Below are 27,413 nucleotides of genomic sequence, written 5' to 3' on the forward strand. Positions count from 1 at the left end.
GTATATACACATACATACATACATACATGCATGCATGCATATATATATATATATATATATATATGTGTGTACGTACATACGTACGTATGTACGTATGTATGTATGTATGTATGTATATGTATATGTATATATGGATTACATTGGTGGAAGCCATTTGTTTGTGTATTTCATTGTCTATATTACATATTTAGTGAGTACAAAATTGTTTGTATCATACAAAATTGATCGTATCTATACAAGAGTATCCCTACCTCCTTCCTAGCCCTCTACACATCATTGTCATCATGGCCGTCCGATTCCTCATTCTCTCCATTACCATTTCCAACCTCGTCCATCGCCCCCTCCTTGTGGCCCTCCACTTGGTCCCCCAGCCTATTGTGCCTTGTTCAAGGCTTTATCCATATCTCTGGGTTGTTCAAGAAGCACGTGTATTAGAGGTTAGTACATCATGTACTTATTTGATTCAAGCATGTGATGAAAATTAAAAAATTATATTTCGCAAAACCTACATCAACAAAGGGGGTGGACTCCCCACCATCTTTAATCCTCTTGAACATAGAGTAATGTAGTCTTTCAAATTAGTTTGTGTATACTTTCAGGATTTTTCCTTAAGCGTATTCGGGGTGGGGTCCAATGATGTCCTCCCATAGACGGATTGAATTATAGCCAAAGATTATCTTGTTTGAGTTTCTCTTGAACAGGAGACAAGCAAGAATGCATGTTCTGTATAGTTAGGACATTGGCAACAGGGGTTGGATTGAAGGAAGACTGGTGAGCAATTGGACGTCTCATCAATTTGAAGCAAAAAGATAGAGCATGATGGGCAAGTAATAGAATTTACAAAGAGAGGGGCTAAAAGAAGATAGAAAAGAGGAGAGGAAGAAGAGGCAAACATAGAGGAGTAACAGTCCTTTATAAAAGAAGGGGGAAGGGGAATGGAAGGTTGAACTTATTTAGGGGATGGGGGATTTAGTTTACAAAAGAGAGGGGCTAAAAGAAGGCTAAAAAGAGGAGAGAAAGAAGAGGCAAAGTTAGAAACAAGGAAATTTAGAGGTGAGGGCGAGGAGAGAGAGAAGAGGGATGGGGGATGGAGGGTTGAATTGGCTGAAGGGGATGGAGGGATAAATTTATGAGGGGAAGGATAGGTGAAGAAGGGGACAGAGTGGGGATGAAGGGGTTTGCAAGAGAGGGGCTGAAAGACCGATTTGCAAGAGAGGAGTTGAAAGAAGGCAAAAAAGAGGAGAAGTAATGTAGAAGAGAAACATTTTAAAAGAAAAGAAGCAGGATGAGGGGTGGAGGGTTGAATTGATAGAAGGGGATGGAAGGGATGGAGGTCCCAATTGGTTGAAGGCGATGGAGGGCTCAGTTTATGAGGAGAGACAGAAGAGGCAAATTTAGAAACAAGGAAAGAAATAAGGGGGATGGTGGATGGAGGAGAAGGGCTAAATTGGTTTTAGGGAATGGAAAGAAAGAAGGGGGATGGGGGATGGATTGATTAATTCATTAAGGGAAGGATAGGTGCTGAAGGGGAGGGAAGGATGAGTTTATGAAGGCATTGAGGGGCTGAAAGAAGGCAAAAAAGAGGAGAGAAAGAAGAGGAAAATTTAGAGATGAGAAAATTTAGAGGAAAGAAAGAAGAGGCATGGGGGATGGAGGGCTGAATTGGTAGAAGAAAATGGAGGGAATTTATCCATGGAAGGACAGCGGAAGAAGAGGACAAAAGGGGGATGAAGGCATTCATAGGAGAGGGGCTAAAAGGAGCTAGAAAAGAGAGGATAAAGAAGAGAAAAATTTAAGGCAAATTTAGAAGCAAGGGAAGATGGGATGAGAAAGCTCTGAGAATGAGGATGAGAGAGGGAATGAGGGGGTTAGGGAAGAAGCAAATAACAATGAGATGAACCAAACCAACAACAAGCAAGCCCAACCCAATATTTGTCATCTGTAACGCTACCATCACATGGTAGTGATAAATAAATTTATTTCCCCAAAATTCAAAATAGAATTTTCCATCGCTATTATCCCATGCACATGGTTATCCATGAAAATAGCAATGTATATATTGATGCTCAAAAAATTCCCCGCATGATGAAGCGTTGCTTTCATTTCCTTCGAATCTCTCACACCCCCTATGTCAAATTTCCCCTCAAATCTTTCACTTGCCTCCTACACACTCCAAGCACCCACAACACAAGGAGGTATGGCCCTTCAAAAAACTATAGCATTCTTCTCCAAGGTGAGCTTTTGTAAAGCATTTGCATTCATCCCTTTGTCTCCCTTTCCTCCTCCCTGTCTCTCCATTTTTTATTTCCCTCACTTTTTTTGCATGTATGGAAGTATAAAAGTAGTAGGAATGAATAGACCATGCATGAGTTGAGTGAAAGAATGTACCTCTTGCTTGGAATTCCAACACACAAAAGGCATGGACACAGAAGCCAAGGACCGGTTATCACTTGTGGGACTGATGGCATTGGTATTTCATATAGGGAAGTGGTGGTTGAAATGGTACTAAAATTCCTAGGTTTTTAATTCATGATGGGACAAGGATTCATGATAGTTTTGATTGCATTTGGAGTAGAGTGAGGCCTTTTTTAAGTGTGGATGCTCCTTTTTACTACCCAAATCCATGATGGATTTTCATTAGGGTAAGGCCACTTGCAATGCTCTTTGTGTTGTAATGGGACAAGGCTTGGTGTGTCTCTAGGTCACTATGGGACCATTAATCTAAACAACCATTCAGATTTAAGTCAGTTTAATGAGGGTAACTGTGGAGTCAACAAAGGAATTGCCTATTGCATGATGTCAGTCGAGACATTGCAAAAGCACAATGCCAAATATCATCCCATAAATAGGCGTGCACGTTTATTATGCCCCTTTGGGCATCCAATGTGACACGTGGGGTCCACCAATGAGGCAACTGCTTGTGGAAGTGGGGCATTAGTGGTCAGAATCATACCAAAATCGGTAGGCCTACAAATCATGATGGGAAAATAATTCATGCTATTTTTTTTGCATTTGGAGTAGCTCAAGACCTTCTAGGGTGCACATGCATTTTTTTATCGCATGGGGCGTTGATGGATTTTCGGTAGGGTACGCAAAAATTATAGGCTCCATGTCTTGTAATGGGACAAGATTTGGTGTGACTCTAGGACACTTTGGGAGAACTCATTGTGCCAAATATCGAGGCATAAAGAAATATGCATACACATGTTTTTTAAGAAAAACCCTACTAGCATGCACTAAGACATGTATAGGTTGATGACAAGGAAATATGCATTCCCAACCATGTAAATGGGATACAATGGGTATGATACTTTTCAAAAGACTTAAAACTACTTAGTTTAAGGCTTATGAAAATTATCATCATATCTATCAAAGCCACGCATATACAATAGAAGCACAACGATGCATATTTTTCAACACAAAACAATGTTCACAGTTAAAGCAATAAGTTCGGCATGCATGCCATAATTTTTGGATAAAGGTTAGGATAAGAAGACATGTAGTTCACTGTTTTGTAAGGTTGTCCAACCTTCTATGCAACTGAAGTACATGGTTGCATTACAAAATTTTATTTTTTCTTTTTATTATAAGCGCAGTCGAATGCTAGGCACAAAACTAGTCCCAATGGATCAAGATGAAGATTCTTTTGGTGCAAAAAATAAACTTCTTGATATTGATGTTATTAAGAATGATGATGTGCTAGTCAATATCTCATTAAGAGAATGTTGCTCCTTAGCTCAATTGTGCAATGACATTCTGTTTGAGACAGAAGGTTCTATTTCAAATGACTTTTTATTTATCTATAACAATAAAATGGTGTGTCATTGAAAACAAGGAAATATGCATTCCCAACCATGAAATGAGACCCAATGGGTATGATACTTTGCATACTCTTAAACCTACTTATTTTAATGTCTATACAAAGTATCATATCCATCAAAGCCATGCACATACACCAAAAGCACATTGATGCATACTTTTCAATACTCATTCATGATGCATGGTTGAAGACATAAAATATCCATTCCCAACTATGCAAATGAGACTTGATGGGTATGATAATTTTCACAAACTTAAATCTACTTAGTTTAAGGCTTGTGCAAAGTATCATCCCGAAGAAGATGTTAGCCCTACTTTGGCTCGTCATGCATAAGGCGATATGGACCAAAGTAAGGGGTTGAAGTGGAAAAGGCGATGGAAAATGTGGACGTTGCCAGGGGTCTCAAGAGGATGTTTTTCACTTATTTGTGGTATGTCCTTTGGCTAGAAAAGTCTGGAAAAGAGTGCAGTTAGAGATAGGAGAGCCAGCCAACTGGAAAGCAATACTTCTTGGGGATGCATTAAAAGTCAAGCACACACACTGGGCACTCATGCGGGCTCACACCTTGTGGTTTGTTTGGGTTTCCAGAAATGAGTTTCACTTCAACTAGAATATTACTAACACAAAATATTTGTTTTCTGAATGGTTAGCAAGCATCCTAGATCTATGACAGTGACCTCAAACGTTTCTTTGCGAAGATTAAGGACCATGAACAAGAGCACCTCAAGTCCTTTAATAACCAAGAATGCCATTTCAAGGGATACATCTACTATAAGACTGATCTTGTGATTGAGTACCAGTTGTTTGTATTGGGATGAGCAGAACTACTCAGACTGATCTTGTGATTGAGTACCAGTTGTTTGTATCGAGATGAGCAGAACGTCTGTTATAATTGTTCTCTTTTGATCATGATTGTATATCTTCTGAACCGCTTATAATATAATCCTTTTTTTTTCTCCAAAAAAAAAATATCATACTCATCAGAGCCACACATCTATGCCAAAAGCACACTAATGCATATTTTGCAACACTCATGCATGATGCGTGGCTTTAAAAAAGGAGAATATACATTCCCGACTATGTATATGAGACCAAATGTATGATACTTTACATAGGATTTGAAACTACTTCATTTAAGATCTTTGCATAGTATCATAGCCATTAGAGCCATGCACATATGCCAAAAGCACATTGAATCACCGATGCATATTTTTTAACACTCATACATGATGCATGCTTAAGAACAAGGAAAGAATTACCAACCATGCCAATGAGACCCAATTGGTATGATACTTTGCATAGGACTTAAACCTACTTAATTTAAGGCTTGTAAAAAGCATCAACCCATCGATCCATGAATGTATGCCAGAATTACACTGATGCATATTTTTCAACACTTATGCATGATGCATGGTAGAAAATAAGGAAATATGTATTCCCAACTATGAAGATGAGACCCTATGGGTAAGATATCTTGGATAGGAATTAAATATACTTATTTTAAGGCTTGGCCAAAGTATCATAACCATCAGAGCCACGCACATATGCTAGGAGCACATTGATGCATATTTTTTAACACTCATGTATACTATGTGGTTGAAAACTAGGAAATATGAATTCTTCGAAAAGGAATTAAACCTACTTAGTGTAAGTCCTATGAAAAATATCATACCCATCAAAGCCACACACATACCCATCGAAGCCACACATATACGCCAGAAGCATGCTAATGCATATTTTTCAACACTCATGCATGATGCATAGTCGAAAAGAAAGAAATATCCATTCCCAACCACGCAAATGAGACCCAATCGGTATGATACTTTGAAAAAATCTTAAACCTACTTAGTTAAAGGCATGTGCAAAGTTTCATACCCATCAAAGCACTGATGCATATTTTTCAAACTCATGCATGATGTGTGGTTCAAAACAAGGAAATATGTGTTCCCAACCATGCAAGTGAGACCTGATGGGTATGATAATTTTCACAAGCCTTAAAAATACTTATTTTAAGTCCTATGAAAAGTATCATACCCACCGTTAGAGCCATGCACATATGTCAAAAGCACATCAATCCATATTTTTCAACATGCATCCATGATGTGTGGTTGAAAACAAGGAAACATGCATTCCCACCATGAAAATCAGACCCAATGGGTGTGATACTTTGATAAATACTTAGAAATACTTATTTAAATGTATCATACCCATTGGAGTCATGCCCATACACCAAAATCACATCGATACATATTTTTCAACACTCATGCATGATATGTGGTAAAAAACAAGGAAATATGTGTTATCAACCATGCAAATGAGACCGAATGGGTATCAAACTTTGCACAATACTTATACCTAGTTAGTTTATGGTTCTTACCCATCATAGCCATGCACATATGCTAGTTGCATATTGATGCATATTTTTCAACATCATGCATGATAGCTGTTTGAAAAACGCATTCCCAACCATGTGTATGAGACCTAATGGGTATGATACTTTGTACACACTTTAAACCTACTCAATTTAAGGCTTTTTCAAATTATCATACCCATTGGATCCATGCACATATGCCAGAAGCCCACCGATGCATATTTTTCAAGTCATGCATGATGCATGGTTGGAAACAAGGAAAAATGCATTCCACATGAAACTGGATGGGTATGCTACTTTGCATACACCCTAAACTGCTTATTTTAGGACTATTCAATGTATATACCCATCACATAACTTTCATATCGAATATCCAAATATAGTCATTCAACCACTCAAATTGACTAAAAAATGCCATTGAGCACATCTATGGGGTTATATTTTGCAAAATCTTGCAGATACAATCTTAAATCTTACATTTATTTTATAGGAGTAGATATATAAGCCCAAGTTAATGCTTATTTATAGAAATTTTTGCTTCTTCAGAAACATATTTATAAATGACTTGTTATTTATGCTATACAAACACTAGAAAGCTCGTCATATTGATATAAATATCTTCAATAAGTAATTATATATGTATAATATAACACTATTTTTGGGTAATAACAAGGGTACCATGAGCAAGAAAATTTATGTCATGTGAAAGTTAATGAGTGACTACTCTTTATATTTTTATGATCAAGGGATCTAGTTCTAATGAAAATAAAAGTATAGAAACCATGTTTCCTAAAGAAATACTATTTTCTAAATCTTTTGCACAACACGCTTGGATAAACCCACTCATAGATTTTTGCTCGTACAAATGACACATTCGACATCTGGTTATGTGTTTTGACTCTGAGATTGAGTATTAGTTTTGACCTTTGAGTTTTAAGCTTAGTTTAGTACAATACTTAGCAAAGGTCCTTAGTCCGCCCTTTTGCTTCAGCCCATAGCAGCTTGTATAAGTTACTGAGGCCGCCCGAAGACACCTTTCTTTCTTTATCCTTTGAGTAATCTCCATCCTCGACTTCAACATGGTATTAGAATACTACCTCTCTCACTTTTCTTCTTGCCATGTCTAGTTTCTTCAGCATGCTTCATTTCTATACATAAGTGGTGGCGCCTACTACATGAACGTTTTTTGCTAGAAGAAAAAGGATTATCAAGAGGGGTTTTGTATTTGTCACAGCCCATTTCTTCAAAACAAGCCCTATTTTTTCTCCTACAAGGCTTGTGGAGGCTACATGGTTGCTAGTTTGTTGTTTTTGGGGGCGTTTATTGCTACCGATTGAATTCTGAAAAGAAATGATAGCGCTTGGTGCATAGCTACCAAGCAGATCCTTTCTCTTATGATGGTTCTTCTCAACAACAACTTTGAAGAAAGTTGGTTGTCTTTCCTCTTCTTCCATAGAAGTTTTTCCCAAGAGGAGTTTCTAATGGCTGCTATTTTTTCTACGAATGCTAATTCGTTGTGTTCCTTTTTCTGAAGAAGGTCCATTACTAGTCGACATTAATTGAAACGATGGTCTCAGTTTCTTGGCCATTATCTGAAAAGTTGTCTATAAAAATTGATTTGTAAATTGTCTTTTCTCAGTTAAAGAATCTTGAGAGCTTTGTATCTTTGATACTCTCTAATGCAACCTGTCTAGTAGCTACTGTTACAAGCAACACACGTATTTTGAAGGGATTTTCATCATTTATGGGTTCAATGTCAAATCGTTTTTGTATGTAACAATTATATTGCTAGAAACCTATAGAGACGACTTCTTGATATTCTAGTAGAGCTCCTACTTATTGCTAGGAGAAGAGGCTACGGGTTTACTAGAAACCTCCTTCGCTCATCCGTTACTATTGCATTGTGTTCTTCTCATATGGCAACCTAGGAGTCCTTATCAATACTGAAGCTTCTTTGTAGCAAAACGTTTTGTGCAAAACATTAGCCAAATTCTAAAGTTGTTTTGGCTAAGGTTTCTAGTTTTTTAACACATGGTAGTTTTTCTCCCTATGGTCTATCTTCAAATGCTCAATTCGGTCAACCTTATAGTAGTTGACTTTATTATTGGCAGGTCACCTTTAGCGTTGAATGTAAATTTTTTTGCCAATTTTTGTTTGGTTTACCACCTCAAGGGGGAGCTATTTTTTCTTGTCAATTACCATCTATTTGTCGCTGAGATTTAATGGTTCAAGAGTCTATTATTAGTACTTTTTCTTTATTTTTTGGGTATTAATGTCTCAAGAAATTTGTATCGGCAAGAAGCTTTACATATAACAAACATTCATTTATCTCTTAATAATCAAGGGCCTTCTATTGCCATGTATTCATGAGAGAACCATCGATCTTGAGAGTGCATTTGATGATCAAGCTACGTTTTCACTTTGCTTCATAGACTTGTCCATGTTCTTGGCAAAGTCTTAATGGCAAACCTATATGGGATTTTTTGGAGATATCACTATTATAGTGACATATTTTTTTACTCTAACTATGCTTGTATCTCCATTTGTGAATGGCATGTTAATGCAACATGCCTATCATTTCTCTATATTGTGTAAAGGAGTAGACACTGCCCTTGACCTTTGTAAAAGGCAAGTGTAAGACTCTCATATAATTCCACTCATCAAGAGAAATGCCATCATTGCCATTCGAAGGAGGTGTTTCTAGCCTCTTTGATTAGTGGAGTACCGTATGTAGAGAAAATATCATATCCATGTGCACATTACTTGGTCATTGTGTGAGGATGAACAAGGTATAACGTGTATGGAGTTTGTGGAGATCCAACAATCTACAGAGTCATCTAGATTAATCAACCACTGAACCTTGTAATAATAAGCCTATAATAGATAAAGGCTTCTACTTTAGATTATATCACTTTGATGATAGTGCAATACGCCACCTATTTCATATTGAGGAAGAGCATTGAGAATTGTAATGAGTAGTGATTGGAGTGGTTTGAATCTACATCAACAAGATTGGAGAATGTAGATATTGAATAGCTTTTCGATTAGATGATGAGTACTTGGTTTCCTACTTAATAGGTGGTCACCTCCTCGTATGTGTGGATCATTCTAGCCTTCCATTTTATGAAGGTGATAGTCAATATGATGCTATGTGTTGACTCCAAGGTCCTCTCTCTCTCTCTCTCTCTCTCTCTCTCCCTCTCTCTCTCATTTTCCCCTTCAAGCATGTTCTATAGCTATCCCATGCACTATCAAGTTCATTTTCAAGGAAAATTTCCGTTACAAATACTTGCTCAAATTCATGACAATAACTTGGGATTTTGTCACTCTCTCTAAGGTTAATTCACCTTTTATATGCTTATTACCCAAGGAAAGTTTGGCTTCCACATCCAAGAGGAGTAATTAATAGCATCCCTATTCCTTTCTTTTTCTTTCCCATTAAAAATTCGTGGTTTTAAGTCATTTAGGACATTGGAGGTTTCCCTAAATCAAGAACTGGATGCTTCATATTATCGTGTAGAAGTTGGCGATATACCTCTAAGAGTTACAGGCCGAGAATCTAGACAATTTTGAGACTACTTCAATGAGAGCCTTTAATGGATCATTTCTTGTTTTTCATTGTGCTCTATATCAATAGTATGGCTTTTATTCTTGTGAAATTTGAATAAGAAATTCCATAGTCATCATAATCTATTTCTTCCTCCAAATCTATAGATTCTTCATGGGTGTCGTCTTCAACTATTGTTTTTCTTTTCTTCTCTTTACCCTCATTTTCTTTAGTTAGTCTTTCCCGCTCCGACTCATCATCGAATGAAATTTTCAAACATAAATAAAGCAAAAATTTTACCTAGGGAGAAAAATGATGTATCTACTTCCTTGCAATTTGTTTGAGCTCAAGAAACTCATATCCATTAATGAATATTTGTTGAAGAAGCCCTTGATGAAGAAACTTGCAACCACCAAGAGTTGATGAAGATATTTGCAGCCAATAATAATGAACTAATACTGAACTCATGTAGCAAGAGGTCAGTGAATCAATCACACATTCCATGTATAGCTTTCGTGAAACATTAATGATACATGTGGCAAAAGCACTAGCAATCCTATTCAATTCCCACATGTGCAAAGCTTAATATTATAGAAGGCGTAAAAATCTCTCTTAAAAATCAATAATCTCCCATGCATCCATCTCAGTCGTTGTCACCCTTTACTAACCTTAGGGCAAGACCATCCCTTTCTTTGTGAAGAATATGTTCAAAAAATAGGCACATAAGTGTTGTCAAGGCAGAAACTCTTACTACTATATACCACGTGCAAGTTGGTTAGTAACCAACTCGCATACAATGCTCTTTGTATTTACACTAAAAACAAAATACACATACACTCCATGAAGACGATTTCATAGCTTCAAGCTCACTTATATTGCAACATGATAGATGATGTTTGGCAAGTGCACAAAGATATGCATTTTAGTGAAATAAGAGTCGAACAAAGCCCAAAACTTTATTGGAGTAAGAGTCATGGTAGAACGCAACTCACAATTGATCCTTAGATCTCCCTCTCATGCACAATTATGTTATTCATGGGAGCATTCAACAACATGCTAATAAATTTGTTCATTGCTTTGGTTAACACTTCATGGACTTCACAGGTCGAACCCACTCTTAATAGGTTTCATTGACTTTATTTTCTCATTACACGTCTTAAATCTTTTGCAATTCATTATGTCCCAAAGTACAAGCTAGGGGGTTTCATTTCTTTGATTCTTTGCTCAACCACATTCTAGATCCAATGAACATGGAGATTTAGCTTCTGATTAGGTCTTGTGCACACTTGGAGGCCATCGACTTAGGCTAGCAATGCCTGAAAGAGCTAGACTATAGCTCAACCGCCACTACCGGATGTCTTTGTCTGACATAGTATCCTACAACAAATAAGCTCACGCAATCTAATACCAATATTACAAGAACACAAATGAGGGCGTTTTTTTTGTGTTTCTACCTAGCCAGAGGTTTCCATTCGAGCCCCCCTTTCTTTCACACCCATCCTTTGTGAGGTCTCCATGTCCAAACCTTCCAAGGTGAGCTCTCTCTAGAACCCTCCGCCATGCCCAATGCTTACCACTTGGCTTCCTTCTTTGTTGCCATGTGTTGTGCAAGGGAGCCCTCCCTTAAAGCTGTCTTATAGGCTTCCCTTTGGACCTCTTTATTGATGCCTTAGCCTAGGAATAACCCTAGACACAACCCTCTAATTGATGGAATTTTTTTTCTAAAAAAGCAAAAGAAAAAGAGAAATATGCAAAACTACAAGGAAAGAGATATTGGTGGTTACTTTTGAGGGGCAATAAAGGATCCCTTATGAAACTAATTTTCCCCAATTAAAAAAAAAAACACATTTATTAAAAAGAAGATGAATACAAGATGCCTATACTTCTCAATCATTATCACTTTGACAAATTCAAGCTCCAAAAGCAATGGTTAGGATGCAATTCTAGGGGTGCAACCTACATCTACATTGCCATGGCCTCGTCGAGAGATCAAGAGGAGACCAAAGACTAGAGAGATCGAGAGGAGACCAAAGACTGGTTGGTCAACATATTTGCCATCGATGGGACTGCACCGAAAACCAATGGAAGAATTGGAGACAATTATCTCAGTGACTTCGTGAAGCAAGGCGAATCGAAAAAGAATCCCTAAACCTTGTTCTCAGGATGGAGCACATGTCACACACAGACATGTGACCATCGCTTGTAGTGTGCCATAAGTATACCCATCGAGTATTTTGCATAGAGGCATCTATCGTTCAATCTACTTTCTTTAAGGAAAAACACATGCAAAACTGCACCCCTCAAGCTAATTGGAGAACCCCCAATTAAAAAAAAACTGCACCCCTCAAGCTAGTTGCAGAACACAACGACAAACAGTGATTTGCATACAAAGTGATTCAAAAGTGAAAACGAGGAAAGTTTTTTTTTTCAAATTGAAAAGAATGATGGGGCTTGCCATGATCAATTCACATCCTTGGTCATCGACAAGCTCCTTACAGCAGAAAATTTTGGCTCCGCAGGCAGAATTCTAAGAAACCAACCTTCCTCCAGCTAAAGTAATCATCTGTGTTGCCAAGCCTGCTTTTATCATATATGTTGGATCAAAATGTTTTATAATTGAAAAGGTAAATGAACAATGATAAACACGCCTCCATGGGCTTGAGCCTGCTAGAATGACTGCAATTCCCAACTGCGGCATGTGCAATGCACTTTTGCAAGCATAGCCATGTAATCACCAGACCTATAAAAGAAAGTGTCAGCTTAAAAGAAACAGACAGGGTATCTATAGTCTCAGCAGTGAAATAATCAAGAATTGAAAAAATGTGAAATTGCTAGTACTAATAAGAGCTTGAAAATCAATTCATACATACTTTGCTCCATACTGAGAGCGACAAGCAGCATACATTGCAGATTTTGCAGCATCCTCATTCTTCTGGGGACATAAAGACCAACCATGCAATATTGAGACACTCTCTTAAAATAGTCTGATGTGCTGATGAAGACAATTGTAAAAAAGCGCGACACTAGGGTGTCAGTTGTACCTGTGCTTCATGGTACAAGCCTGCATATAAGTTGGAATAGAAAATTTCAAATGGTTCACCCTGCTTGAATCCATTTCTTAGCTTTGGTTCAGCAGAGTAACATGCATAGGAAACCACTCACTCATTAGGGGCTAGATTATTGCCAATTTGAAATGCCAATGTGAAATGTAACAACAAAGCAGAGAGCAATAGCATATTTCAACAAGCATGCACTAAAGATTTAATAGATATCCAAGTTTAGACGTCCACAGGTTCTACATATTTACATCTTCTGGATCGCCTCCATTTCTGAAAAGCTGACAAGCCATCTCCATGACACGTCTTCTATCTGGACCAACCTTTATCAAGAACACTATTAGAATAATTCAGGGATCACTAAACAAGAGCTGAGCTTAAGTATAAGTCATTCCATACAGTGGAATCTCTGCATTACTCAGCATGAAATTGAAAGACTTGAATCAGGTTTATAGACTAAAGACATTAGTTTGCAACATCCCAGGCTACAAACAAACTTTAAAATATAAAGCAATCATTTTGTCAATAAGACTCAGGAAGTGGAGAAAAATGGATCGCAATATTATGGGTCTCCTCTTGCAGGATATAGTGCACATAATTGCCTATCCAAGCATCATCATTGTATGAGCTTGCATGTTAGCCAGGCCAATCTGTGAGCCCGCTAGAATAGGGGCAACCAGACCTGTAAATTTGTCCCTTTGTAGCAGACATTAACACAGCACAGCTCATTAGGCCATCAGGAGGGTCCGTCTACAGGCCACCCCAACCAAGCCAGAGTTGGCCTAGTCAGCCAGCTTACCCTGGTTGGCTAGCCAACTGATCCATAGTGGTCGGCCAGCAAATAGATGGACGGGGGGGTGTGTTCTTCACCCTGCAACACCTGGATGATCTCCACGAAAGATGACAACCATGCCCATAGAGCCCTAACCCCTTTTCATGTCATGTCTGAGATCAGAATGCTGCCTCCCATATATATCCCTGCTTTTTCGGTAGTTTTCTCTTGAGGCTTTGGGTGAGTCTCTGCATGACAAAGGACATCTTTGCCCGTGTATGAGTCAGCCAAATGTACTGAATCTCATGACAGGGTGCCATCTTCCACACTCCCATAGGGGTACCCTTGAGCATATGGATCTTGCATTGCTATTTGTCAACTGATGTGGACCTTATCCTCCCTGTAGAGAGCCCATCTCCATTTCCCCTTGGCCTCAAATACTTGGTCTATGCCCTCTTGTTTGTGCTCAAGCTGCGTTTTGGTGAAATTCTCTGAATTCTACACTTTTTTAAAGGCTGCCTGTTGGTTCTTGATGGTTTGAAATCGAGTGGTCAAGGTTGCCCTTTCTCCCTGTCTCCCATCTGCCAAACCTTCCTCCATGTGATGGCCAACCACATTGAGAGCAATGGATACAAAGATGATTGCTGTCTCTGAGGCACAGTACCTTCAATCTTGAATATTCTAGCTTTTGAAACTGTGTCGACCTTCCTCCTCCAATGTGAGGAGACAGTTTCCTCAATGGGAGCTGTTTTTATTGCCTGCCTTGAAATCACCAGCCCGGATAATGCATCTCAACTTGCTATTGTTTTCCTACAAAAGGTTGGATGAATGATCAGAACTATTCCAAGGTTATGATAAGATAGTGGGACAAAATTGGCAATCTTGTTTGATTCATTATAACATCTATTTTTTGTGTGTGAAATAAGAATGTGGTAAATGGGATCAAGTGGTACCTTGCAGGCTACCACTTTATTTTCCATTGCATTAAGATATTGTAAGGGATTGAGAAGATGAGAGGAGTAGATAATTGTAAATACCATGTGTGAATTCTAAATACCTTTGTGTGAGTTCATAATTGATTGAAAATATGATATTATGCAGATTATAGAAAATAGGAAGAATGAGTAATCTAAAGAAGTGGGCCTCATGTCCATGTGTGCTCAATAATGCAAGGGATGCACAGGGAGTGTGGAATTCTAAGAAGAATCCTCTAGAAACCATATGCTTTGAAGGACCATTCTTCCCAGGCAATATTTGCAAGAGAAGAGGACAATTTCTAAGATAGTTTGACCCCTGCCAGGCCACTTTTGGCCTTGACCCTGGTCGGGTCAAACCAACCAGGCTGGTCGGTTGACTGACCCTGGGGTTGGCCTACTTGCTGGCCCTGTGTCGGTCTACTTGGAAGGCTATATATAGCCCTACCCTCTCCACTGTTTGGCACTTCCTCTAGAGCATTCTACTGTTCCTGTTTTGGTGTATTCCCTGCTGTATATACAGTTTCCATTGCCTCTATCTGTGTCTATTCTCTCTCCCTCTCTGATGTATGCTTCTGTACTGCACCAGTCTCACATGGTAGAAGGCAGAATTCCTGAGCACTTTCTGAGGTTATTGCAGCGTAGATCCAGAGGTGTTTGAGGTGCTGTTTAACATTTGCAGACCTGCTTGACAGGCGACCTGATGCGGCCCATCTAGGCGGCTGTTTTGGTGCAGCTTTGTATATCCTAGTGCTCAGTACCAAGGTCCCCTAGCAGTCTGTTTGTTTCGCAGCTGTTTGGGACAGCAGCACCCCAGCATAGGCAGCAAGGAATCACATTCCTTCTTCATGGCGATTTGCAGCAGCAGATCTGGGCTTCTGAGGTGTGATTGGAGCAGCCTCCGAAAATGACCTGCAACAGGGCTTCAAAGCGGCTCTCACCGGCTGTCTAGTACGAGTCCAGGCAGAGGTTTTCATGGCGTGGACAGGAAAAGAGGTCACGTTCAGTTCTAGAATGAAATCTGCCTCTACCTAACAATCCCGGTTTAGTTATTGTAACGACGTACTTCTGATGTAAAAGTGCTTTTGTGATGGACACAGGCTAGAGTAGAGCAAGATCTTCGAAGGGAGATATGTGAATGATCAGCCCCAGGCACGAGCGGGTGAACTATAAGGCTGAAAATCTGTGAAGAAGTAAAAGCAGGAGACCCTATGACATAGTCCATGACCCACTGATCACACACGTGGGGCTGCATGTGTATTGTTGTGATCTAGGCTATTGCAGTCCAACAGGTATTGTGCATGCCATGTGACTATGGCACACTCGTGTCTCCTCGGATATCAATTGAAAATTGTGCATAATAAACCTGAATAATATCTACTTGGGAGTAGGATGGCATCTGCCTAGAAAACTAAGAGCTCAGCATGCACTATACGTGTCTTCCCATTAAAATCCCCAAGCATCAATACCTCCCCCTGCTGCCCATATCTCCGGATGTCCTCATATAGAGCTAGAAAGGGTGACACCTGTGCCTTAGCATACTCAGATGTCTCTATAGGAAATAACATGTTGCAATGTATACATCTCTGGTAGAAGGTCTCCTAAGACACATGTACCTGGCATGCTCATCTCTGTTCAAAACAGTAACATAGGGCTGCAAGTGCAAAACGGACCAAACCCTCTAGACCTCCCAACCCCGTACTACTCCATACGTGTCTAGTAAACTGATAACCATGTGTACCCATGTACAATGGGTAATCCTCTCACAGGGCTCTGATGTGTCTATGTGTAGACCACAAAGATCCATCGAACATCTCCCAAAAGCTACATGTGTGGAATAGGAATAAAGTCACCTTTCGCCTTCCAAAGCGTAACTGCCGAATTGCTGGTGGTCCCACCGGCCTCATCTTCTATTTGGAAGGAGGGAGATGTCTTCAATCCTGGATGATGACTCTCTTGTCTCATAGACAGCCCACTTGCATTTTGCTTTGGCCCCATGTTTCTCAAGGCCTTCCCTTCTATGCTCTATCTGGATGTGGATGAGGTCCCCATTGATAAACACCAGGGTGCCTTTCAAATTAACCCTTTTTGCCAATACTTCCTGCCTATTTTTTGCATCCTAGAACTTAATGAGAGGTTTTACAATGAAAAGTAATACATGCCATTCAAAACGACACAGTCCTTACAGCAGAGGTGGGAGAGTACTTAATAATGAGAGGTTTTTCCCTTGTGGCATCCTTTCCCACTCACCAAGCACATAAATGTGTGCCTTGTCTATCCCAAATTTCTCATGCAACTGAGCTCGTTATATCATCCTTGAGTTTTTCCGAATTCCGTCCTCAAAGGTCCCTTGAATGACCTTTTGTGGCCAACCTTGGCCTCCATGATTTTATAGTCCTCCCTATGGTTGCTTTTTAGTTCTTCCAAGCATAATTTCAGGTCAGCATTCTCATCCCGCAAAAATCCTAAGGCCTTGGAATCCGATGCCATGGGGCTGCCTTCTTTCAGGTTCTGCTCCACCCCAATTAACTCTGCAAAGGCTTTCTGCTGTTTCGTAATTTCAGACTGTATTATCTCCAATTGGTCTGGCATATCTGCTTTGGATTCATCTGTTTTATCAATTGCATCCTCAGTATGCTGATTGTAGTGCATCTGTATGGAGCATCCTTGGATTCCATTGCCCTTGTCAACCTCCTTATCTCCTGCTCCTGCTGCATGTTTGCATTTGTCACCTTGTGTGTTTCCAACTCTGCTTGCGAATTCACCATACTGCCCCTCTTTTGGCTCCACAAAAAGAGGTCTTCTATACCTCTGTTGCTCAGAGGTCTGATTCCTCAGTCAAACGTTTGTGGGAAATCCTCAGTTTATGTGCCTTTTTTTTCATTTTTCCTTTCTTTTGGGGGGTGGGGCAAGTCTGGTGAGCAGAAAGGCCTAGACCTGGTCCTTTCTTGGGCCCATGGGCTATGGAGCAATTGAAGAGGGGAGGGGAATTCAAAGCAGAGGTTGCTGATGTTGCTGTTGCGTACTGACGTGCACCCGTTTGTGCAAGACGCAAGTCTGCTGGCAACTCAGGTTTGGGCAGTAAAGGCTGTTCCATGCAGCCTTGACTAATGGACTGGGCTGCCCAAGGGATTATGGGCTGCCTAAAACGCCTACGACTGCTATGGCTAAAGCAGCTGTATGCTGTTCAATGCAGCATGGCGAGGGGTGCCCAGGGATTATGGGTTGCCTCAAGCAGCCTACAACTGCTAGTAGCAGCTAAGGCAGAATGGCCCTCAAGGACACCTGCAGATGATCAACCAGAGGCTGAGGCAAGAATGCTGTAGCACACGCGACCTGTACAGGTGTTGATCGGCTGCTTCAAGGTGATGTGCACCTTAAAGCATAAGCGACCCCTGGTGTGTTGACGGGCTGCTTCGAGCTGACCTGTGTGCACCTAAAAGCCTATACCTAGATTGTATGCTCTTCACCATAGGGATCATAATACCCAAAGGAAGCATAAGATTGCAAAAACTAAAGAACAGCTATCAACCCAAAAAGGCCACAATAACCCAACGTTCCAAAGCACATCACCTAGAGAATGCCCGCCCTGAATTGGTCGAAAACACAAATAGTGCCACTCGTGAAAAAGAAATCCTAGCTCAAGATGATGAGAAGACTCGAGTTGAAGTACTCTCTCACAAAAATGCTGGAAGGGACCTTATCAAATCAACCTGCGTAGTCAAGGTTCAAGCTTGCACAGCCCTCCAAGGCCACTAAGCAACATGCCTTTCAAATGAGCGGCTCAGCAAAGCTGGGCAACTCTCTCTCATACAATATACACAGCTGGTAGTTCAAGATGTGTGATCTGGGCACTTGGTCCACTTAAACACAGAGAGAGAGAGAGAGAGAGAGAGAGAGAGAGAGAGAGAAGCACTCAAGTAGTCTAGGAGAGAGAAGATGTGAAGTCAAATTGTGCCATATAATGTTCTCCCTCACATCCTGCTGTTAGACCTCTCTTGCTGAAGTCCTTATAGTGCTAGCCCCACTTACTTAGTTTACTTATCTCCTTCATTAAATGGACATGCTTAGTGTGGCTTCCAAAGCCATCACAAACTTACTCATCTTGATGTGCTCCATTCCAGGAAGACTTTGAGATCTTGATGAAGAGGCATAGCTCGCAGGCCTCATTGATCTCAGACACAACAATAAGCCTATAGAGCCACTTGGCAGCCTTAGAGACATCCTGTGATAGCCTTGGTAAGATCAAGATTATGCCTTGGTAAGATCAAGATTATGATCTTCAACAATGGCGATGCCCATCTCTCACTCTTGCAGGGACAAATGTTGAGATTGTCACATCTTACATATGTCTGGGATGCATTTTCACAGGACACCAATTCATAAACGATCGTCTTGGGCTAGACTGGCTGGAGGGCATAAATCACTAGCAAGATTGGAGAGGCAGTGTGTTCATGCCCACTTTCAGCAGGTGCACATGAAATCCCTCCTCTTTGACTCCCTGGTCAAACCAGTAGTATCATACACGGGAGGTCTTTGGGAAGTGGACTTCACAAAATCTGAGTGGGTTGGATTTGAGAGGTTACAAATCATAATGCTCTGCTGTATGATCTAGGTGAAGAGGTCAGTGTGTTCATGCCCACTTTCAGCATGTGCACATGAAATCCCTCCTCTTTGACTCCCTGGTCAAACCAGTAGTATCATACACGGGAGGTCTTTGGGAAGTGGACTTCACAAAATCTGAGTGGGTTGGATTTGAGAGGTTACAAATCATAATGCTCTGCTTTATGATCTAGGTGAAGAGGTGCACGCCACATGACCCTAGCAAAGTTTGCAGCACAACCCCTGCACACACACATTTCATTCCAGATTATCACGTAATTCAGTAAGGTTCAGGAGTATGGCATGACTAAGGTGGGTGGACATAGGCTACCATGGAGGCCCCTCCAATCATCCATGCACCTTGCCGCTGTTGGGGATGCAAGATGTTGGTATTCGCGTGCTACCAGTTGGCTTTACACACAAGGCGTATCTATTGATCACCTTCCCTAAATATTGGTACTCTCTGGATTTGCCCAGTCTACACCTGACATGACAGGAGTTCCACTGAATCATTAGGGATGAATTATGGCAGGTACACATTCTGCAGACATGGGTATCTCCAGCACAACCACATGCCACCAAGATGGCATTTTACAGAGACCATTTCCTCGACCGTGTTCATCTAGCCACAAGGCTACTTACAGATCCACCTCGCACATGCAATATGGATAGCTATGGGCCAGCTCTGGACATCTCTCATAGACTCCACATTGAGACTAGACAAGAGCTGAGGCCACATGCCATCATCGTAAATTGAGACTATGCACCCTATGTAGCTGGAGTGGAGACAGAGGAGCACGTGTTCATGAGATGCCACCAGTGTCTCTTTGAGCAAGGTTTCAGGATATGCCATCGAATCATTGACTAGCCAGACCCGCGGACCAGACCAGCATGAGGATGGATATAGAGCCAGTGAGCAGATACCCCATCCGAGGTACACTCCTTGCAGCTCGCAGATCTACAGAGCAAGCCAGGAGGCGACAGACACAGACTTCGGACATGCTCTGGACTGTGTGTGGGACCCTAGTTAGGCTAGTTCATGGATTCAATCTATCAAAGCTAGTTATACTGACAATCACATCAAATGTTATCTTATCAGAGGCACTGAAAACAGGGGAATATCATAAGTCTCACCTTCAAAAACCGTTTACGAGCATCTTCCATTCCATAGATTTGGGCCTCACAAAGGAAGCACCAAATTGCCTCTTCAGTATCATTCGGGTTGACAGCCACATCTTCCCTGAACTGAGCTGCACCTTCTTCAAATCTGCGAAGCTGGACCATGCATACATGAGCTATAACGTACTCAGCCTGGCAACCAACATCCTCAACCTTACTTTTTAAGCAGGTGGTTTTACCTGCCCAGATAATATAAAGACAGTCCTCGCTGCCAGAGGTCTGCAAGGACAAGCAAATACACATTACTTGATCAGTGAAGGAGATAGACAGAGGCGACAACATCTGCCAGTAATACAGCTTACAAGATGAAATTAGAAATCCATCAGCGCTTTACAAGGCAACAATAATCACACATGGCTTCTGGCGTGGATCCAGTTCTAGCGCTTTGTCAAATTCCACGAGCGAGCCTGCTACATCTCCCTGCAATAACAGAATAGCAAATGAATAAAGAAAGTTGGGCTACGAAAGAGGAAGGGATTTCAATGACCAGTTCTCGAAGCTTTAGGGGAGAGAGAGAGACACCAGCCTGTATGAAGAGTTCCATTCCTCGCTTCACAGCGAGGGACGCCTGTTGTGCTCCACTAGCCATCATGGTGGCTGCAACTGCAGAAGCTGCGGCCACAAGAGCCCCTGCTCCAATGCTAGTCCAAAGACCAGCCACGCCAGCCACCACAATGGTGCGCCGATGCAATCTGAACAACCCGTGGGGAGCAAGGGAAGGTTTATGGCGTGCTGAATCGGGGCGGCCCTGGAGCGAGGCGGGGGACAAAAGCGGAAGGTGGGTTGGCGTGAAGGAGCTTGCCATAGCCAAAAATGCGGGCGACAAACGTCTCACGCGAAATATAAAAGCGCAAACCTCCTGAGCTCAACAGAAGCTGATTTCGCGATGGCTGCATCTGCGAGCAGCTGCGCTCCTCCATATATCCCCGTCTCTGTGCCCCGGTGCTCTTTGTCCCCAACTCCCCCCCAATCATCCAATCTTCTTGCATCATCCCCGCCTCTGCTGATTCAACAATCAATCCATGCCGCAACGAGGCGTAGGAACCTGCCACGTCCCACCAAAACAGGCTTTCAAATCCTCGCAGCCGGAGCCGAAGCAGTTGTAGAGACAGAGACACAGCAGTCGTCAGCCCTCAAGGAGTTTCTCGAAGAACTCAAAGGCGTTGGCCGGGTATCCTACTAGACCACCAAATTCATCTAAAACTCTAATTACTTGATAATCTCAAAACTGGAATGGTTCCAGCGCCTACAGATGAGCTTTACGCCCTCTGTCTACTTTTTGCAAAATCAATGTCCATCAGGCTGATAGGCTATTTCAAATCTTTCTCACACCATACCTTGAGCTGCTTACAGATCCCTATGAATCAAGCCTTATCTACATGCACAGTTTTTAGTCTTGTTACGGCATTTATTCGTCGGCTATTTGATGAAGCTCTACGATTCTAAATCATTTTGAACTTAAATCTTCACTTTCATTTATAACCGCGGATACTTCCAAATCTTATCATCTCCACATTGTGACTTCACAGTATTTTCTAGCAGTTCTCAAGCGCTCTAAATTGGGACAAATAGATAAGTTGAGTTAGATCCAGTCGCTGCTCTTCTCAGGTTCTTCATATCTTAGGCTTGTTGATTTGCTTCTAAAGCTTAGCTTTACTGGTGAGATTTGAGCTCCACGTCACATGAACGAGTGCCTGCTCGCATATGCATGTTAAAGGGTATGCATGTAGCATGGAAAGAATGGCCATATAGAAGGGTCAGATAGAAGCAGATTGATTGCGAGCCCTAATGGCACATGCATGGTATTGCAATGGAGCGGAGCAGGACCTTGATGATATATTGGCTACTATAAATGTGGTGCAGAGGGGAATGCCAGAAGGCCAGATGTCTTTTCCATACGTTACATGAGCGAGGTCAACACTGTCACAGGAACATTTGTGATGGGAAAGTTAGTTGGTGCTCAGTCACCCGCGAAAGAAAACAGTTTGGATTGTGCAGACCTCCAAAACACTTCTAACATTTTTTACTCGCCCAGACTTTTCTAAGGAGCAACGATTCACGTTCCTTGCTGTGCTATCTGTTTTTTAGGAACAATTTTGAATCTTACTATAGGACACCATTTTTTGTGACGATGTGTGTGGTAGCTTGACATTAATCAAGAAGTATCCAGATTTACAAAAACAGGAGTGCAGTGCATGCAATTCAGTTGCAGATGGGGAGGTCGCCTTCTAAACCTTACAGTAATACACAGACATGGGGCAGTGATGTCTCTAAATGCAGTCCAGGATCTCCTAGGGCTGCGACTTCATAGTCACTGCAGGACCTGCTTTGTAGCTATGAGGGTGATGTTAACGTTTTCGGATGCAGAACCCCCTAATTCTTCTGCCTACTCTTTGTTTCAGGCTACTTGAACTCATGCTAAGCTGTGGCGGAGCACGAACATATGCTATAGAACCAAAAATTCTGAGATGAGAAATCCAACAACCACAATCCCCCCCCCCCCCGCCTCTTGCCCTGGCTCTCCTCCCATTTTTCCTCCCCTTGCCTGAACACTGTAGCTTATACTAAGCGTTGATAAGTTGGAATTCTTTCACTGCTTGTCTTTGTTGAAAATGTGATCTCGCTTGGATGAGAAGCTTGGAGGTGTGCATTTGTGTGCGCGCACGCGCATGGGTGAGTGCTCTAAAAGGTGAGTGTTTGAGGTGTGAGGGATTGATGGGGTATGAGTGATTGTGAGTGACTAGGATTGATAGGATTGAGTGATGCAGGAGTAATGCGTTAGGGAGTGACCCAAGGCATTATGTCAAAGGTGATAAGCCCTTGGTGCTTTATAAAGAGTGCTACGCTGAAGCATGTATGTTTGTTGTTGCAAATAGACAGCCATTTGGCCACGGCATGTCCTTGTTTCATAGGTCCACCTCCCTATAGGCCCCATTTTCCCATGGATCATTTTCTTGCCAGGGGAAATGATAGAGACCCGCCCATCTCCCAAGCAAGCCCCACGGCCTTGTTAGTCCCAGCTCCCCCTCAGCCCCAAACCCCAAGGGTGGACCCCTAACCTAGGGAGAGGAGAGGGAAGTTTTTGGCTAAAGCCAGGAGGAGTTTACTCGACAACAGAAGCATGGGAGTGGCTTGAGACAAAGCCCCCTTAGATGATGAGCAAGTGATCAGGGCGCCCTTGGACGGATAACTCTCTCCGGATAGGGAGGAGTTTATATGTTTTGACTCACGATCCAGCCTCACTGCTGATGGAGCCAACAGTGCCAGTTGTAGTCTCACCATAGTAAGAACACGCCCTCACCCTTGCTCTCCCTCCACTTTCCTCTTGCCCCCCTGCTCCACCTAAACCCCCTCTTGCCCCCCCCACACCACACGAACCTCCCGTGGGCCTTCCTCTTCGCTAGATCCCACCTCTCTGCCTCCTGACCCTCTCCATCTGTCTCTTGTCACTCTCGGATCCACTTTGAAAACCAGGCCTTGATCCTCCCTCTCTCCAAAGATGCCTTTGCATTCCCTTGCCACAACACTCTGGAGCTATGTGCCTAGAATGCCACCTTGTCAACAATACATGGGGCTTTGTGCACTCTGATGGTGCTGCCCAGCTGCTTCCATCCCATTGGCTTCTCTTTTGCCTTCAACAGGGCCGGAGGCATTGAGAGAGCCATTGTGCTCTCATGGTATTTTCATTAAAGCACCCACTTTCTTTTGGCAGCAAGTTCCCTAGTGCCTAGGGCATTAATACCCATTAATGTCATTTCATGTTAGCCTTTTGACACCTCATTTGCGAGTATTTTGTTAATTGCATGCTTTCAAGTGAGGTACAATGCTATACTTGCATTATAACAAGAGATTGAATGGAGCTCAGGTCTCTGTAATGAGCGGAGATTCTTCGCTACTATGCTACTCCTCCTGGTCTGCTCTATTGCTGCTGGGTTAAGGCTGATGGGATGGGGAGGAATGAGGCAAGGGCCTCTTTTTATAGGGTTGACTGGCACCTACCTGCTTCCGTAAACTGGGCTGACCAGCCTGGTTACTTCTGGCCAACCAGGGCACTGATGGCCAACCAAAGCGTCACTGGCTTTTCTATGGTCAGGTTGGTCGGAGAGTACACTTGTCTGTGTGTGGGCTGCCCAGTGTGCATGCCTCCTAGCAACTGCAAGTCTTTTCCTGTGTTACGGGGCTCACAAAATGGCCTGGCTAACATTCAAATGCATACATCGATGATTCCAGATGGTGAAGTTTGTGCACTGTGTCTTGCAGGAAGTGGATGCGTGTGACTTCAGAGAGGGGGAAGCAGGGCTGTTTCCGCATTTTATGCCACAGGAGAGGGGAAGTTTACACAATGGGAGGTTCATCAAGCGAGAAAGGTTAACAGAGATTTACAAGATCTGGAAGAGGAGAAATATAGTTATGGTTTGCATTAGCACTAGCGAAGGATCAGCACAGCTTTTTTAGAACATCTCAAAGGACCTTTATGCCTTTTATTTTTAATTTCCACATTTATGGGAGGTGAGGGGAGATAGGCAGTAGTGATGAGAGGCAGCAGCATCGGAGAAGCACATTTTTGTTGGATATCCTGAAAGACCTTCTCTACCTTTTTGTTTCATTTACTCTTTTTTCAGGTTCAAATTAATCAAGTAGGTGTTGCTAAGGAGTTTTTTTCCTGACTGAAATGGGCATATGGGTCTTATACGACATTTTTTTCTCCCTTTTTCGGTCAACACTGACATTTGAAGTGTATGTTGGTTTACTATGCCCACAGATTCGAATCATAGTAAATACAGGAGTTGGAGTTTTGGAATCAGTTACCAGCCTTGAGAAGCTATTTTACCATACAGTGGCAGGACGTGGTGAATATGCCAATCTCATGAACAAGGAAGAGAATGTTGATTTCCACTTGTTACTAAACAAGGTGGCAGCTGCCAAATTTGTGAAGGGAAAATCAATGCGTGGTGATATTCCAACCTACATTATTCGATTTCTTGATGATGAAGATAAAGCAGCTGCTCTTTTCCTTGTGATGTGGAAACCAGGCACAAATGGTGATTATGATGCTGGGCAAGTAGAGGCTTTTGAAGCCTTGCTTGAAAAGTATGGTGACACGTTGAATTTCAAAAAATGAATTATAATCCTGGCACAAGAGAGTAATTTCTTGGTAAGCTGCAAAAGTGGTATGACACAACAGTTTGGTTAAATGTTATCAATACTTTGATGTTCATTTGAGCCCGTTTCTTTGATGGACATTTAGGATCCCCTCCCTCGTGAATGGGTATGATGGCATTTGTGATCTAAGAGGTGGGAAAGCCCATATAGAAGGCTTCATTGAAGAACTTGGCTATGATCGAAGCAAGCACCCCTTAACCAAAAGCTAGGAATTCCACTGAAAGGCCCTCCTAATCCTTGTCTTTGTCATTCTGTAGCTGCTTAATGGCCTCTTTTAAGCGGGCTATGGTCAAAAGCCTGAAAATGGTGGGACAGATTGTATCTTCCAAGTCGAGCATGGGCCTCGTTAGGGATGTTTATTGTTGGGATCAAGGTCTTGCTCATGTGTTCATATGTGCAGTGCAATTTATGTGTGTTTGACAGCGATGTGCGAGATATAGGGTGCTTGGAGTGTGAAGGGTCAAGTGACCTTTGAGAGAGGATAGGGTCAAAATTGAGTGATATAGGTGATGAGGTAATGATTGTGAGATAAGCAAAGATGTCATAAGCTAAACCTTTATGGCTATAAAGGTATTGTACTTGGTTTAAGAAAATCCTTTCATTGAAGCGTGCATCTCTCTCTCTCTCTGTGCACACACTCACTATAGAGGCCTTCCATCCCCCTTAGCAAGGTCTCTCCTTATGCAGTTCCAAGTCTACATTTGGTGTCAGAGCCACATTCTCTCAATTCTTGCTTTATCCTCATTAGATTGTGGAGCTGCAAGACTCTCGTCTTTCAAGATATTTGGCACCGTTTGGATCAGTCGTATTTCTTGAATTTATTGTTCTGTTTCTTCTGAGCTCCATACGTGGGGCAAAAGCTCCTTTAACTTTCATTTTTTGTCACTTAAGGATCCCAGGGCAGTTCTCAGAATGGATTCAGGCATCAACCGATGATTCTTGCTACAACGTTGCAAAGTCTTCCTTGCTCTATTTCCTTCAGCATTGAAGTACTTCTTGCAGTTCAGTACTAGTGCCTTCAAGATGCGTCCCTATGGCTTCCTTGCTTCGCCTGCGCCTGAGTGGCTTGCTTTCCACGATTGCCAAGTGTAAGATTGTGATGCTTTGATAATGCTCGAATGTGCCCCATGTGCAACTGGCAAAATTGGAGCCCATCAAGTCTAGGTTTGGGAGGGAATTGTGACAGAAGCTGTGCCAGTTAGACGTGATAAGACTAGGGATTGGAGGCATGGTCGGGGTTGGAACCTTTCTCACAACAGGCAGAGTTGCACACCTCTCTGCTAGCTTGATTGAGAACTGAGCTCATTTTTCTACTTGTTTACAAGCTTTGGTTGCTCAACCTAAGCAAGCCTACTTGCTTAGGTTGCATCTCTGAGTGGTGGAGGACATCAGACCCATTTCTTCTCTATTTGTTCGTATACATGGATGACATCTAATTTTTGGCTATTAAAGTTGCCATAGGCCAAATGTAGTCTGGACGACCTATGTACTCTATTCAACTCTTATTTTTTAGCTATACAAGTCGCCTAAATGTCTACTTTATGCTACAAGCAATCTATTGTATGCAAACAAGTGGTAAGGAATATTGACAAGTTCAATGCAAAGTTTCTCACACCTAGCAAATGAAAGTCAAATTTCATTTGAGGAGAGAGAATCTATGGGTCGCTAGAAGTACTAATAGTTCAACCTCTTCCACCTTGCTACCCTGATCATAAACTTATAAAAAATTCCGAGTGTTGAGCCAGATTTGCTCAGGTATAAGTGATTCAGGAAGTTTGTATCATGTTCAACGATCTAGATAGTGACAGCTCCAAATTTTATTTTGACCGCACATGCTGAGGCGCTTTTGCTCCTGGGACACCTGTACCAAGTTTAGTTTGAATCAGATGTCATTGCCCTAATTTCTACCTCGAAATTGGTTCCAGTAGA

The 27,413-nt window shown here is 41.9% G+C and overlaps 2 protein-coding genes across 3 annotated transcripts; one reads left to right on the forward strand and one right to left on the reverse strand.

The window, feature by feature from the left end:
- Positions 1 to 12,163: 12,163 nt before the first annotated feature.
- On the reverse strand, positions 12,164 to 21,126 carry LOC147898688 (Tetratricopeptide repeat (TPR)-like superfamily protein). Of its 2 annotated transcripts, none has more exons than XM_087379685.1 (8): positions 20,844 to 21,126; positions 20,675 to 20,737; positions 20,501 to 20,540; positions 20,277 to 20,409; positions 13,046 to 13,117; positions 12,780 to 12,860; positions 12,609 to 12,670; positions 12,164 to 12,478 (listed from the first exon to the last, which is right to left on the reverse strand). In XM_087379685.1, exons 1-8 carry the CDS (start codon positions 21,124 to 21,126, stop codon positions 12,406 to 12,408), a joined length of 807 nt encoding a protein of 268 aa, XP_087235811.1. In that variant the 3' UTR covers positions 12,164 to 12,405. The 2 variants fall into 2 exon arrangements, with proteins under 2 accessions (XP_087235811.1, XP_087235810.1); XM_087379684.1 differs by having other exon boundaries at positions 12,167 to 12,478; positions 20,675 to 20,741; positions 20,848 to 21,126.
- Positions 21,127 to 21,207: 81 nt separating this feature from the next.
- Positions 21,208 to 25,995, forward strand: LOC147898689 (uncharacterized). The gene is made up of 2 exons (XM_087379686.1): positions 21,208 to 21,492; positions 25,084 to 25,995. Exons 1-2 carry the CDS (start codon positions 21,208 to 21,210, stop codon positions 25,441 to 25,443), a joined length of 645 nt encoding a protein of 214 aa, XP_087235812.1. The 3' UTR covers positions 25,444 to 25,995.
- The last annotated feature ends 1,418 nt before the right edge of the window (positions 25,996 to 27,413 follow it).

Source organism: Dipteris shenzhenensis, chromosome 9 (assembly GCF_047967505.1).
Source record: "Dipteris shenzhenensis isolate YYH24624 ecotype China chromosome 9, Dip_SZ_1.0, whole genome shotgun sequence".
Lineage (NCBI taxonomy): Eukaryota > Viridiplantae > Streptophyta > Polypodiopsida > Gleicheniales > Dipteridaceae > Dipteris > Dipteris shenzhenensis.